Below are 16,823 nucleotides of genomic sequence, written 5' to 3' on the forward strand. Positions count from 1 at the left end.
AGGCCACTACTTCTCAGTCTGTCTTGACATCTGTGGGAGTTTAATATAACTTGAATAAATTGCTCAGATCTCTTTCTACATCTTGCACCCCATTTTTTTTTTTCAATTAGATGACTTTTCTGACCCCCAGGCTACTGCATGAACGTTGGGATTTTTTTTAATCCTTGCTTGAAGTAATGGGGTCACCAGGGAGCACCCACCAAATGCAGCAATTCTGTACTCTCTGCACAGAAATAACTAGTAAAGCAATCTTGGAATTGGAAATTTGAGAGATTTGCAGAAATTAGGATGGCAACTAGCTTAAAAGTCCTTACATGGTTGCAGTGGAATGACTTGTTAGCACACACCTCCAAAAGCTTAATTTATGAAGGTATTTTTGAAGAAAGGATTTGAGAGTATGAAATACATCACAGAAATAGAAGTAGGAGTTTTGGTATTAAGTAAATGACTGCAGAAGCAAATCTCTGCTATTCTGGTAGGATTTGAAGCTTATTATTAATACTGAGCATGATCCCTCCTACCTTTGAGTGGGATTCATCTCGCATAACTGCTGACATCCAGAATGAAGATGTCCTGTGCATGCTAATAACTGTAGATCCCTTTATAATCATCAAAGAGGGACCTCTCAGCATATTCCATCTAACCTGCATTATGCTTTCTTACTTCCCCTTACAGTACTGACTTTCTGTTTAGTGAGTACAGACATAGGTGTTCAGATGTGCACAGCTATGTTCAGTCTGCCTTGACCTCGGATTTACTGCAGAATTTTTCACTTGAGATAGTGAAAATTGAGTATTTTCACTTCCCAAGAAATAGAAAAGGTGATTGTGTCAGTAGTCAGAGTCACTCTTATCATGTATCTAAGGTGCTGGGGTCAACATGACAAAAGCACAGATGATTATTTTCTTTGATAGAAGATGTCCTAAAAGACAAATGGTCATGGGGGTGCTTCCCAGTCAGTCTGTGCAGGCCAGTTCACAGAGGGCTAATGCTCTGTGTGCACACCAGCTGCTGGTAAAGCAAAGCCTCAGGGCCAGGGGGGCTGGACAGAGACAACAGGGTGCCAGTGGGATGGCTCTTCTAACCCACCAGGTTGGTTCTTGCCATCACTGAATTTTAAGTCACTGCAACACGAGGGACTGTCACTGCTTGCATCTGGAGGCCAACAGCTAATTTATTCTACATTATTGAGAAATCTATTTTTATCTTCTGCCCTTCATTAATTCTAAGCACCAGTCTGCCTGTTCAAAAACACTATTGATTGACACTTAATGACACCATCAATGAAAGCTGAATGAGAATTTTAAAAGGCATTCTAAAAAAAAAGAATTTCTCAGAGTCTGATGAAAAGGAGCAATAATTCATTTTCAAGAGTATCTTGTGGTAGACTTTCTGGGCAACAGATTCTTTGCATGTCTATGTCTTGTGGGTAAGCAGAAACCCAGCAAATTGAAAAAAACCCCATTGTCTAAGATATTCCACTGTTTTACAATTGACTGATAATTTCTTCAGATCACTACTGTACAAACTGCTCCTGAATTTTAAGGCATCCTGTGTTTGAAAGCTAGGAGGACATTTCTAGATTGAATTAAGCTGTTTCTGAGTAAACTTAAAGTTTTATTGGCGAGACAACTTCAGGATTCCCTGTTACTATGACAGAAGTAGTGTTCTCATTTCTTACACAACACTTTACTTTTGCCATAAAAAAATACACCTTAAAGAAGCTATTAGTTCAAAATCTTCAAAAAGTACAGGTTATTTATAATTTTGTGAGGAGCATTAGTATACTTGGCCGGTTCCCTGAAATGCAGAAGACATCACACTCTGTTCTGCAAAAGTTGCACATGAACACAGAATAAAATAAGTGGTCCTAAGCAGAACCAGGCAGTACCATTCAGAGGCATTGTAGGCAATGCTTTAAGCTGGTGGTCCATGAAAGAAATGAAGTGTTCCTGAGTGCCTTAGGAAGATCCATTTTCAGAACTGCCTTGGGCATTTAAGTTTATTGATTTCACTGAGACTTGATCACTGGAGACACGATTCATCTCAGCTCATTCTGGTCAGATCTAAATTAGGTGCCTTTTCCAATAATCTTCAACCTTCACACTGCAACCCCTGACTTTCTTATGGCAGCCTCAACTACTTTAAGCCTTTCAGCAATAAGTTTTCTCTTCACTGACACTTTCTGTGACTCTTGGGAAAGTCTACAGATTTTCTGGTCAAGTCTTGCAGCTGTTAAGGTTCATAGTTCATCACACTGTCCTAGAAAAAATGTCTAATACAGGCAGGAAGAAGGGCCAGCTAGAGGTGCCTATCTTTGCCCAGGAATTAGAGCTGGAACTTAGATCCTATGCTTGAAGCATACTTTCAGCTTTAATTTATTTTAAACCATAGCTAACACATGAGAGGACTGGAATCTGAGTGTTGTAGAGTCACAAGGAGTTTCCTGACAATTATCTACCTGAAGGCATTCATGGCATTAACATTCTTTAATGTTAAAGGAATGCAAGAATCTTTCTCATCAATGTGTCAGAAGAATTACATATGCATACACTTATAAGTAATTAAGTACTGATATACACACATATTCCTAAAAAAAAAACAACACACAAAAAACCACAAAAAAACCCCCCAAAAAAACCAAAAAAAACACCACCACACACACACACACACAAAAAAAAACATCAAACCACACACCAAACTGTAATGTCAGTAGGACAAATTCTCAGAAGAAACTCAATTTTCTCATGAAAAATGAGCATCAAATCTACACTGTTTTCTCAAAGGTCACATATACCTGGTTATTTGTCTTAGAGACAGTCTGTGATGCTTCTGCATCTTCGTCCTCCTCACTGTCTTCTGAACAGGATTCAAACTCATCTTTATAATATTCTTCTGCAATTTCTGGGTCTTCAGGGATCTCTAAAGGCAGTTATGAGTTCATAGAATATATAGGGGAAAATGTATGATCTTAGAAAGACAAAATGAAATTTATAGCACAATGTTATATCAATAGCAATGCATTCTGTAATTGAAATCAAAGGATAGGTTCTCAGATTAAAATGCTTGTCTTTGATGATATGATAAACAGTGTTAAAGCTGTCTGGCAAAAGGTTAGATCCTCATCATATGCAAATTAATGACCTTAAAGGATCTATATTGATATTGCACTGAAATCACTGAACCATAGAATAATTCAGGCTGGAAGGGACCTCATGGGATCATCTAGTCAAAGCAGGGCCAGAACTGAATTGAATCCAGCTTTTGTGAGCCGAAATCGTGCCTCACTTTGGTTTTCTCTAACACACACAACCTGTGGTGAATACAACTGCTAAGCTAAAATGGAAAATAATATATACCAGGTACATGTTTAAAAGATATGAGAAATTAAATCTATATATTTTTCCTAACTTTCTCCACTCAAAACAATAATGAAAGAAAAGAAACTTGTGTAAAGTCAAGCTATGCGTACTTGGGCGTAATGATCCCTCCGTTTATTACTATCACAAGTTTTGGTAATAGCAGTGAGTGCAATATTAATATAGCCATTGAGTCCATGAAGTACAATAATTGGTATTAAAACTCAACACATTCGTCACAGCAAGAAAGACACTTCAGTCACATTTCTCTGGGTGAAATACTTTAGCATCCTAGACTCTGCAAGAAAGGAGTTAGTGAAACAGCTCAAGGTGTGATTGCATCTGCTTCAGGGAGATAGTATTACAAGAAATGATAGTTGAAGGTAAAAAATGCTTAATGTTCAGCTATCATAAATCACCCTTGTCAAAACTTTAGCTAATGCTGACTTCCACCACTCTCCTCAATTAAATTTGCCCCTTTAAAGAAATATGAACTATCTTAAATTTTACTACATTTATAGAAATTAAATTCAAACAATATGACATAAAAATGATTATTAGATTTTTTTTTAATTGTTTCACATGGATGAAACCCCAAAGGATTCAAACAGGGGAATACAATTAAAATCCATTAAAAGACATTTGAGTTTAGGCAGGAGGAATAACTTTAACCTTTAAGACCTAAGAAAGAGAACTCAGGAAAAACGTGAAGCTGTATCTAACTGCAGCATTAGCTGGTTAAGCTCTCCTATTGAGATAGGAGCTTCACTATCTACTGTCTCCAAAGTAATTTAAAAAATACCACCTTTCTTTATAAACCTGATTTAGCTTTAAAATGCTGACACATTTTCACTCATGATTTCTGTTTTAAGATACTTATGAAAGCTGCATAACAGCATCATGCTCCACATTCACAATTCCTAATCCTAATCCTCCTGTTTCTATTTTTCACCTTTCTTAGTTTGAAAATCCCCAAAACAACTAATCAATATATAAGCTTCCAGGAGAAGAAACCCCCACAACCCAAAAACTTTTTCCCACAAAAGAAAGCATTTATTTTTGTTTTTATTTGCTTGACTTCTACAAAGTGCCATTTGACAGAAAAGCCTAGCACTTCATTAAAAAAGAAATCTTAAATACCATTCCTTTCAACGTGGAAAGAACACTACAAAATTAAGATACATCTCCTTTTCCATGTGGGGTGAACATCATTAATTTTTCTTTCTTGCATAGTGGCTGTCATTCCTGCAATTAGTATAATTTTATTAGGTACTTCTGCATTCTATGTGTATATTGCAGTGAAATACATACAAAACAGCCCATTTATCATGTTATAATACAAACATCAGACTACGCTAGTGTTTTGTGAGTCATCTTCTCCTCCCACGTTCTGCACTTGTTTACTGCTGTACTAAAAAATGCAATCCTCCCCTTTCCAACCAAACAAAATATCAAACCCAGTCTTTTTACTCATAATTGTAACTTCAAAATGTCTGCTCAGGCTATTGCAAACTCTATACTTTGTGAGCAGCCCATGACCACACAAACCTGCCGATGCCTTTGAACTATGCAGAGAGGCTGGCACTGGCTGTATCTCACTTCTATGCCAGCTTTTGCATCCTTGTTGGATTTATTCACTTCACCATTTGTTAAATTGGTTTGACAGCTGTACATAGATGGCCAGTTACCCTGAGCTTAAAAATAAACATTTGAAATGCTCGTTCAGATGCTAGAGATGTTCCACATTACATATATTTACTGGCCAAGATTCAGAAACTATTCCAAGTGACATTTCTGAAAGAAGACAGGATGTCCAGTGGATGGGAATTTGGGATTTAGCTAATATAAGTTCTTAAAACTTCTTGCTTTATGACTAGCATCTCTAGAGAAGGAGTTTTCAAAACTTCTACTCATTCATTTAGACTATCTGGTCCCATATAACAATTCCTAGAGTCCTACTAAGTAGAGCCAATTCACAGACCTTCATGTGTTGCAGATGCACAAACACATCTCTGGTTCTCTGCAGAATTAATCTGAGTACAGAACAGCCTATTTAGTTGAGACCCAGGACGGGGATGGGATGAATTTCCAGAACAGCTAAGATGGCTTTAGCACAGCATTTCCATAAATCAACACAGTGAGCTGTATCTGTGCTGGCCAAGTAAAGTCCAAGCACAGATAACCTGAGCGAGTTGGTATCTTCAGCTCGGGGCAGGCAATGTCAGGGGAGTTTGCACCCCATATGCTTCCATTTCCATGTCTCCAGTCCATCCTCTAGAACATTTGCTACCTGAGTTCTCCCATGATCCTGGATATTTTATACATACCTCCAATTTCCACAAACCAGGAGGCAAAAGGCTGGTTACTGCCCACATTCCTGAACATTAATGGTGAAGCTGCACACGTAGCAACATAGCGCAGCAGAAAACTCTTCGGTTTGTGCTTCCAGAGGAGTAGTTTTAATTAAAGTGTTTGTCTTTGGGTTAGGTCTGTTTGACTTTTGCATGCACACCTCTGCAAAGCCTAGCATGGGCTCCAGTGCTAGGACCTTGACCCTGTCCTTTGTTCTGGCATAAAATAGAAAGGTACTTGGGTGAAGAAGTGGTGTGAGTGAGGGCAACATCAAGCCTATTATGCTGAAAGAGGAAACAAAACTGCTGCTGCAGAACCCAGGGTACCCTGCCTCTGTTTTGTGCTCCCTATAAAGTTCAAAGGAAGGTCTCTACAGACGCTTCTGCCTCCTCACACCCTGTCAGCTGGTCTCTGAAAGTAGACTGTGCTTTATCCAGCTGTGTGTATTACACTAAGGCCAGTCACAGTACCTTTTATTTGCTTACAAAGCACTTAATTCAGAAAAAAACTCAGCTGTTGCTTCTGTATTGTTAGATGGCTTAGGTACAGCATTGAGACACTTGGTACTTGCTGTTAGATATTCAAAAGAAAACAAGCTCTGAATAATGACATTCTGCTTTAGATTTCTTTCTAAATAGTAACATGATGCTAATAGTGGAATGAAGGGTAAAAAACCAATATCTAAAAAAATCATAAAAGCATGGTTAATTCCCAAGAAGACAAGCTAAACAGAAAATAAAGGAATGTGATACTTGTAATATTTTGCTTAAATCCACCAAGAGCTTGTTTCAGGTAGCACGGTAACTCAGTAACAACAATAACAGTTTTCTCCAAAAATATTAAAATACTTTGATAAATATCTTTAATTTTCTCTTGCCTTGAAGTCATAATTTGTGCATTGATGCAGCATTTCCACATTCCAGAGCATGCAGAAGATAGTAAGTAAGGCCTCTTCTATTTATAAAAAGGAGAGAAAGGAAAAAAATAAAGCAGAATGGTATAACATATGTAAATTTTCACCACTTGTATTCACAGTAAGAGAGTCACGCTCAGGTCTTAAGGACTATTGTCCTTTTTTGATCCAAAGGCTTCATTGCATCTCTGGAAAAAGGCAGATTTTCTCAGCTGCCACATTCCCATCTTAATGAAAAAATTGCTATAGTTCCATGTAGTTACACTCCTCAGTCTGCACAGTACTACGCACAGGAAAGCGAGGAGCAAATCATTCAACTGCCCTGACACGTACTGTGATGAGATATAACGTACTCTTAACATGCTGACATGAACCAAGACACTACAGAGTGGTGCTACCACATCTCTGCTACCAAAGATTGACACAGAGAACTCAAGGAAACAGAAAGGGATTTCTGCCTTCAAGGAAGAAAACAGAAAGAACTGGAGCACTGTCACTGGGAGAGAAGTCTGAAACATAGACGTATGTTTCCCTGAGCTACATAATCCTGAATGAGAAATTCTGCTGCAAAGGAGAGTAAGGGCTCAGCGCCCCTCTGCAGTTCAGGTCAGTACTCACACGACTAGGGAAAATAAAATAACTCCATTATTATAATTGAAGCTCACTCAGATTCATTTGCTCCCCTCCCCCGTACAAGACAAAACCTTCAACTTTAAAAGTTTCAAAGAGAATCAGCATCCTTTGGTCAGCCATAGACCATATGTGTGTTATCAAGCTCTGAAGCTTCATTGTTCAGAAAGTCAGTGGAATCTTTTGTCCGTCTCTTCTAAACTAGGCTGAAAAAGACTCTCAGAACATGTGTTTAAGAAATGAACTAGGGGACGTACAGGACTTTTGTGCCCATGAAAGTCCTGTGCGATCTTTCTGGATAAGCACAAAAGGGTTATGAATTCATTAAAAGAATTACCTTCTGACGTGGCCGTGTACGGCTTAGACATAAAGTAAAATGGGTTTTTTCCTAGATGAGAACCAGAAATATAACCAAATTTAAACATTAATACTTTATAATTCTCCTCTTAGCCTTTCAAAGAAGGAAAAAAGTTTGAATTCACCTGTGGGCTTCACTGAGTGATGAATTACCAATTGTGAAATGTCTAGAAAAAGACAGAGATAAAGCAGATGTAAATCAGACTGGCCTTAGGGGGATCATCTACTACTTGATGTTAGAAAGGAAGTAGCAAGTTTAAAAATGTTTTTCCAAGAAAAAATTACTTTTGGAACCAAAATGAATTTTCCAAGAAAAATGTTTTATTTGAAGTTCTTTTCCTTAAACCTTCCCCCTCTTGGTATTTTATCAGTAAGTACAGAGACAAAGCATGAGAGGAAAAAAGGAGCTGCTAAAAGTTGTTGTTAACAAAAATGAAGAGCAAGTGGGAACACTTTTGACACATTTTTTTCCCCTAATTTTCTGAGTGGTTGGTTGTCTTTATTTCTGATTTTCTAGTTGTCATGTAAACAGAAATAGGAGCTCTGGTAGGCAGTGACAATAAAGATGAAGCCATGCTGCCTTTGAAACACTGTTTGAAGTTCAGCAAATCTAAAAATGTTCCAAAGATTCAGAAATCCTTTTAGTACTGATGGGTGAATGAGGAGAAAGAACAATATAGCAATGTAGTCAATAACAGGGAGAACTTAGTGAGTCTTGGGAGCCCCTTCCCTTAGGTAAAAGAGCCCTTATTATTATAAAGGTTGCCCTATTATTTCAACTGCTTCCCGCAGGAACAGAGCAAGATATGTAAATTAAAGGAAAACTGACCACAAAGATACCTCATGACATCAACGTAAAAATATCTTAGCCCTTGAGTTATTTTAAACTTTTTTGATCAGTCAAAGCATACTTTCCAATAAAAACTCAGTTTTCCTGATGAATCTGGCAGAGACTGCCTTATACATTCCCTTTCAGTCTGACATAAGTGTTGGGAAGGGAAGAGTCCACATGTTAACATAAAAAACCTGCCCCTTCCTTCTCCCTGAGATTTGGTTCAAGAATATGACTTTTAAGACTTAAATTCAAGATATTTTCACAACTAGAAGTTACTGAAAGAGTAAAAAACAAATGGAAGTGGTTCATATCCAAAGTACTGGTGCATACAAGAGTCTGGATGTAGAAAAGATGCAAAATACATTTCAATTGGATATAAACAATAAGTTATATGTAGAACAAATACAAAACCAAGTAAATTATTGCAACCAAGCTAAACTAGGAAAAAGGCATTGAGCTCTTAAACACCTAGATGAAATTAACTGGTTTTATGGCCAACATATTTACAAGATTGCAGAGGCACACTTTACTCTGTGAAGCAGAAAATGTAGCAGGAGAATTCAACTAAGATCTTCACTGCTGTCACCTTCTCATTCCTTCCACCTCGTTTTCTGACAGCCACATGCACTAAAACCTAAACGGGTAGAAACTGCAACTAATTCACCATTTACAGCTACTTTCTGAGCAAATGCTCCTTCACTTAGAATTGGCTACAGCTTCTTATGTCACCATATAACTTAGCTCCCCAGAAATGCTCTTCAGATTGATAAGCAAACCATAAAATTGAGCTGGGGCTAGAGTGGGAGTCCTTATAAAATGTTTTTCAACACCACCCTGTTCACAGATGCTTTGTTTGCAAGGAAATGCCTGGTGTGTCTTTACATCAGTTTAGCCTTGAGTCTAAAGCGCAGTGTAAATATATGTTGCTCTGTAGGTAGGACAACTTGGAATAAAAACTAGCTCTTATTAAGGTAGATTTGAAATACTGAAATTATCTTAAAATATCTGCTATCTAGTATGCAGGGGTTTTTTTTTGACATATACAATCTCAGTGCATTTGCTTCTAATTGTTTCCTAAATTCACACTGTGTTTTGTAAATGTTTTGTAACATAATGCTTTGGAAGGAGTGAAGGTAATTCCTGTGTAGGTTTTAAAAAGACTGGGCCAGAATCATTTTAACTGTAGTCATTGACCAAGGTGAATTTTGACATAGGCTCTATTTATCAAGGCCAAACTAAATTGGTACAAAAAATAGATTAGAAAAATACAGGAGCTATACAGTAACATAATTTTCTCTTCCCGCACTTTGAAAGCATTTGGGTTTTTTTACATGACTGCTGTGTAAAGACTTCATGCCACAAGCTTCCCCCTGTGAAGCTGTACAAGAAAGACTTCCTGTAAGAAGTAAGCTACGAATTTTTGTGAAGTTATGAAAAGATTTAAGTAGTAAGGGCATGTTGAACAGTACACAGACTTGGAAAAGGTTTCCTGAGGAGGTTAAGAGTAGAGTCCAACTCTGCATGTCCTCAATTAAGCCAAAGCATTTGAGCAAAAACTTGAAAATAATGGACAATGCACAGAAACCTCTACATGTACTTTTCTAACTTACCATAAACATTGGACTCCGAAATGCCATAACATTCCCAAGAATATGTCTTTATTTCTATGGTTGCCCTCATGGAAGAAGATATTAAAAAGGGAGCTACAACCAAAGTAAGAAATCAGCTCTCCAAAGGCAGTATTTCTAGCAAAGAACTTCTTAAACAAGAATGCTTCAGACAATAAAAAAAAACATTTTCCACTTTCTGGCTAAAACTTGCAAACTTCATTAAATCATGCTTTTACTAGAATAAATCAGATTTACTGGTCCTTTAATTGAATCTGGGACAAGTTGGGCTCAGTGTGAAACCAAGCAATAAAAACAAGAGACAGATGAGGAGGTCAGAGAAGCACACTACGCCCTCAGATCCTGCTAGAGTCTCAGGAGTTTTTTCACCCCATGTTCCAAGGACAAGTGTAGGACTGGTAACTGCAAATGCCAGAACTAAAGAAGCAAGATTCTCGCTGCAAGCATCCCACGCTATCATTTCAGCAAGTAGCAAGTCAGGGAATATGCCTTGTGATCCTGGAAGTAGGGTAAGCACATGAAAGAGATCAATGGGTAACCCACAGCAGAAGTCACTGCAACATTATCTTCTTAACTGAGACAAGCTTGTCTGGTTACAGAGGATACTACAACAAGAATAATGTAGAAAGGTGCTTAATGCCTCTTATTATAAGTACTATCCTGGTTTATTTTGACTTGCCAGACTAAAAAACAAAACAAGACTTGGTTTTCCTAAAAGCCCTTGAGCGGTGTGATCACTTGTATGATCGTATTTTGGAGTGTTAGTCAGTTACCCAATCAGTATGCATAAGTACTAGTTTACATAGCACTAAACAAATGTGCATGTGCATAGATGCTTAACGATGTGCTCAGAAACATTACAGGCTTTTAACCTTCTAAGACTTACAAAACCACCTTGAAAGTCCTTCAACAAAACTTGTAAAAATAACAGAGTAGAAAAAACCCACAGTATTTTATGAGTGAACATTTCCTATTTGAGAGCCAACTGAACTTTGCCCACGTGAAATTCAAAGCAATATATCCAGAACTTACAATTAGCAATGGAAATATAGAAACACCGTATGCAATTACTGTAACATACTTAGCTATTTTGGAACTGTAGGGAAATGAGATTTGCCAGGTGTAATGTATTGCAACATATTAAGCTATGGAATTTAATATGTTATAATCCTTGCAGTATACAGACATAAAAAGCAATATAATACAGTTTTGAAAGATTGTATAACATGTCCCTTTATTTATATGCATTTAATTTTTTTACATTGTTTTTCTGTACAAAGAATTTAAATACCGCAAGTATTTAACTTAATCTATTTTCCTCTTTTAACCTGACCCCTTTCCACACAAAAATGTCTATTAAAAGCAGAGTAGTAGCTGATGCAGAGCTGGGATCTTAGAGAAATGAGTATGAACACAGGTGAAGCCCCAGCTAGCACTGTACTGACAATCCAAAAATATTTTATTAGTGGCCCTTATGTCCAGTGTTGTTTTGCTTCGTCTTTTTCATTCCAGGCAATGAAGTGGTGCAATGAGGACAAGCTCTTAGAAATATGGATCCACTTGTGTAAATAATTTCTTGAATACTTTTAAAAATAAAAAAAAATTCTTCCCCACTCTTGTTTACCGTGTCTCATCAGCTGTGAAATTGATATGAATATAAAGTGGCACTTTTAGCCAAGAATGCTAGTGCATGGCTTTAGGTTTTCATGCCTGTTAGACTGTAGCTTGTTGAATTTAACACTCCTTATGGCTACTGTGAAAAGTCTGGGGTTTTGGTAATGGAGATAGCTTTGTACTCAGTATCTTTCAGCTGTAAAAACTGATCCAAATCAGAAGCACCAACAATGATGGAAAGGAAATGGTAGTTTTTGTTGCATCCGTAATTGTGCTGAACTATCTGGAAGCACTTTTAGATATAGTTTATGATTTTTGTAGCCAATTTCAAGGCAAGTTCCACTGTAGAAATTTAATCAGAAACCCTGAACATTTAGCTATTACTGCTGTATAACAGGATTATACCTTGCTCTTCATGCTATTTTCAGCTGCAAAGACTGAGCTTCTCTACCTAGAGGATTTTCTAGGTAGTAAACTAAGAAATTCCAGATATTTCACACTAATTTCCCACATGGATCAATACAATGTATGTTCTGATGCAGAGTTCTCTGGATCTTTTACAATAAGGGCCCATAACTAGTGTTTCCTAATTACTTAAATATCTCTGAAAACTTGAAGCCAGTCAAAAGAAATCGAGCTGTACACAGAATTGAGAGGAATTACGCTGTAAAATCTGGCTTCGTTAGAAGACACTGCAAACAAAGTGAAAGGACCTGCACTCAAATAATCGATGTGATGTAGTAACAGATTTTCAGCCCTACCTAGCCCAGTGTGAAGTAGCACACACGCAGAAAAGCCAAGTTGGCCTATCAGTGGAAAATCTGGGGAAAAGATGACCTTCAGCATCGTAAACTCTCAATATCCATTTCTCTAGAGAAATGGGTCTCAGCTCTTCCGGTTACTCTTTTATAATCAGAAAAGACTATAAGCTCAATAAAGTAAATTAGTAGATGAAGATGAACTATATTGCTATATTAGGAAGTAATACATTACTTTCATGATGGTGCCAATAGCTTTTTAGGAGGAGGCCACATCATTAGGCATTAAACATCTAATGAACCCGCCCAGATGGAACTGCCTTGTTCTAGCTGGCATAGGAAAACACTGATCATATTCATCCATAACATCAAGGCTGGCTATAGCTCATTGACACTTTTATTATTTTGTTGATAATTTTTTGCTCATGTTTTAGAAAATAAATTATTCTGTTTCAGCTGCACTCACTGTCATTCATGGAAATGAGCAGTTAAATATGCAGACTTCTCTTTCACAGGTTTTTTTCTTCTCTTAGACTAACTGACCTCTGGTTGCCAGCACTACAGTATAATTTGCCTCACCAGTATTTTCACAAAACCACTATTGAAAGATAGGTACATGCACCGAAAATGCATTAATCTTCAGAAAAATGTAAATTGGCATATCTATCGTTGTTCAAAGACAGTTTCTATAAAAATGGGTCAAGAGATGGGGGGTAGGTGATGTTAAGCAATTCATTGCAAAGTGGCTTTTCTTTTTTATTATAATGAGAGGATGAACTATTTTCTAGGTAAGTATCAGCAAGAACAGGGAAATATAGGTACAAGTTTATCCTGACACATTTTGCATTGCCCATTTCTGTGTCATTGCCATGACTTGCAAAATATGTCTTTTTAACAATCAGAAATAATTGTTGAATAAAATGAGCTGGAGAAATGAAGCAGAAAACAAAAAATCCAAATTAAAATACAAAGGGAATTGTTAGCTATTCCATTTTACTGCTCCCTAAAAACAAATGAAATGTAGAGATACAGATACGTATAGTTTCAACACACAAATATTTGCAGTTAACACTGACAGTGGCTCAGTGTTTCTGTGAACAATCTCAATACAAATCTTCTTTCAGCTCTTTTGTCTCTTGCTTGTACTTGGTGAAATTGGAGGTGGAAGAGACACAAAGATACCTACAGTAAACTAAAATTATTCCCTGTAGGTCAATATATTCTTAACTGCTCTGTCCATACTAGTGTTAAATTATCTGTATGATGACAATTACATAAATTCCTGGACACATAAGATGGAGAAATCTACATTTTTCAATGAATATTAAACACGACTATAAAATATTTTTCCATAAATATCTCATTATCAAAATACAATTTCTTTTAAATTTTGTTTCCAATTAGACCAAAATAGTCTACTGTTAATTTGGAGGTAAGAGCTAGAAATCATTTTAAGGAATGAGTAAGGAACAAAGATCCAGGCAGCTTAAAGTGATCAGTGTTAAAACGTATGAAAAATACTAAAGTGTTATATAGAGGTTTATACACAGCAATATATTAGTGATGCCTATAAAAACATGAGGAGAATAAGTAAAGGAAAGAAGTACTTAAGCTGTAAGGAAATAAGGCAATGCCTCTTAAAAATGTTGGCATGAAATAGCCAGAAGTAAGTCTAAGCCAGAAATAAGGAGGTTCATAAACACCACAGTAGTTTAGGCCAGGAACAGCTTTCTACACAGAGAAGCATGGAGAACTTTCCAAAGTGCATAAAACAATTCCCTTTAAGAATGGAACAGTATAAGTGGATTCCTATAGCAGTCACAGTCTGGACCTGGTGGTCAAACTGAAGCTTGTATTCTTCTCCATGGAACAGAAGCGAACGGTTAGAAAGTCGTGGGATTGAGGGACAGCATTTCCTGTCTAGCAGAGCACCAACAGAAGCCAAGATAATATCTCTGAAATATGTATATTTAATGCACAGCTTCATCTCTTGGCTTATTAAAACAGAAATAGCATGACTTGCTATTCACATAATTTTTCACTGCTGCCCACTCCCAGGTTAGAACTGGAACCCATTCTTCTTAAGTTGAAGTAACACAAGCACAGAAGAATTTCAAAATTATTTCTGTCTGCAAAACTTCATGTTTCTTTGAACTCCTCCCTCTCCCGAAGTTCTTTATTTTCTGCTGAGGCATGAAGGATGCTGCAGAACACATGCCTGAAATCTCAGAAGTGAACAGACAGAAAGGCAACAACCACCCAAAGTATAGAAGCCATCGTAAGCTGGTGTGGTTTTGCAAGTGATATCTGAACAACCACATTTAAAAACTGTGCTCTCAATCAGTCCCACAGGACTGAACAGCCCTTCCAGCCTTCTTTGAGGGAAGAATAAATCTGCATTGGATTGCTGGATGCCATAGCAAGGAACATAGTGTTGAAAAACTAACACTTCTGCTGTTAAAAAACAGTATTTACATTCCCTGAATCATTTCTCCATAAGAATCAGATAGTTTCTTTAGGTTTCTCAAGAAATTGCACCATTAAAAATCTTGATGAAGCTTTTCTGTAATAGACTGCGCTCAACTCAACATCAAAAGCACAGGGTCCACTCACATCTTTCATGTTCCAGAAAACAACCATGCTTGAAGACTAACAAATTGGTCAGCTATTGGTGACTTCGAAGAACTCCTTTAAATGGTCTCTCAAGCGCACAGGGATACTAGTTAGAATAAAAAATGTTAAGAATATCATTGCTGATTACATAAAGCAAACACAGAAAGAAGCTTAATCTTCCCAGGGAAGTTTACAGCAGTTGAATGCTTTTGACATTGCTGAAACTTGTCCACTGGGAAATCCAAAACCCCAAACTGTCATAGTGATTTTTGTTTATCTAACTACACTACCTTGTTTTTCTGAACTTTCAGTTATGTGTAACTACCACTGCTAAAACTGGATCAAGATGCCACAGTTTTTAAAACTACTTACTAAAGCTAAACTTTGAGCTTTGTATTTGACACCTTCCACAATGACATACAACTGTGATCCATAATCTTAGAGATAATTTTCAGTGAAAATGAAATGCTCTTCCCTAATTCTTCAAGAACCTGGTCTTTCAATACTCCAAGCCCTGATCTCTTTTGCTCATGTTGCTTTTTAAGGACTGCAGATTATGAATCAAAGATAGTTTGATCTTTCCTCCATACCTGTTGGGATTGGGGTTCTATCCCTAACTGTTATGCCCAGCTTCTCCCATTCCTGAGAGGATTTTTTCAAGTCAGCCCTGAAATAATTTATAAGCTGTTCCTGCCTTTTCTCTCCTTCCTGAACAGCTTTTAGTTATTAGTTATACTGAGGAAGTTTCTTATTCTGGTTTTCATAGTCTACTTCTGCTAACCTAGTATGGCTTAGCAAGGTTTATTAACATGTAAGACAACTTTCTAAAAGCATTTTACAGCCTTCCTTCTAGTTTTCTTGTTTTATTATTGTATAACCATTGCTCAAGAACAAAAAAATTCTATTGGAAAATCAACAGCTGGAACAGTTTCTACATTTTCAAATACAAAGATGCAATTAATAACTTAATAATTATGTATGTAGGACATGCATGGTTGCACTGAAATGTTTAAAGAAAAGAAGAGTATGAATACTGAATAGAGTAAGTAAGAACTTCGACATCAGCTTCAGGAGTAACAAGGTATTCACAAAGCAAAGAAGAAAAACCATATAATTTCTGATACCTCTCCACAAAACCTTTCTGTCAGAACCCACCACTTCCACATCAGAGACTCTGGAAAAAGCAATCAAGCATGCATTTAGCTCTGTACAATGGATTGACCCAAGTTTTGCATCACAGATACAATTGCATCTCATTTCTGTCATTATACTTTAACAGCTTAATGACCTCTAAAGGCAGAAACATCAGTTTCTCTCCTTTCATGCATGTTGTTCTGTTTCTATTTAGGTATCTTTGCATGCATCTCCCACCCACGTTTACTGCTTTCTCTCGCTCCTCTGTTTGCACGTTTCCCCACCCTCCCCCCCAGGATGCATTTGTAGCAGCTGGGTTCTCTCCTACACAGGTCATCTCTCCTCATACTGTGAAACAGCAAGGCAACTACACAGACATAAATGAGGGTACATTGAAAGAAAAAAGCCATTTGCTCTTAAAAAAAACCACCCCAAACACCTCTACCACAAACAATCTGATTCTGATGCCTTTAATTTAACAACATGTACCTTCACAAATGCTATTAAAGTGGTTTTCATATTTAAAATTTTTTTATATTTTTTAATTTTTAAATAGTTCATATTTAAAAGTATTTAATGCATCTTGCGAGATTTTAATCCAATTAAAAATCTTTCACCATGATAGTGCTT

The 16,823-nt window shown here is 37.0% G+C and overlaps 1 protein-coding gene across 6 annotated transcripts in view; it reads right to left on the minus strand.

Moving 5' to 3' along the window:
• The window catches only part of NEK11 (NIMA related kinase 11), an 83,073-nt gene that overhangs the window by 22,372 nt on the left and 43,878 nt on the right, over positions 1-16,823 (minus strand). For 5 of the 6 annotated variants that reach the window (XM_050315562.1, XM_050315567.1, XM_050315550.1 and 2 more), the window contains one exon: positions 2,798-2,922. The exons of the other annotated variant lie outside the window; for it this stretch is intronic. In XM_050315562.1, coding sequence (XP_050171519.1) covers positions 2,798-2,922 — 125 coding nt within the window. The remainder of the gene's footprint in view (positions 1-2,797; positions 2,923-16,823) is intronic. 6 annotated transcript variants of the gene reach the window in all.

Source organism: Myiozetetes cayanensis, unplaced genomic scaffold, assembly GCF_022539395.1.
Source record: "Myiozetetes cayanensis isolate MyiCay16 unplaced genomic scaffold, myiCay2020 scf1, whole genome shotgun sequence".
Taxonomy (NCBI): Eukaryota; Metazoa; Chordata; class Aves; order Passeriformes; family Tyrannidae; genus Myiozetetes; species Myiozetetes cayanensis.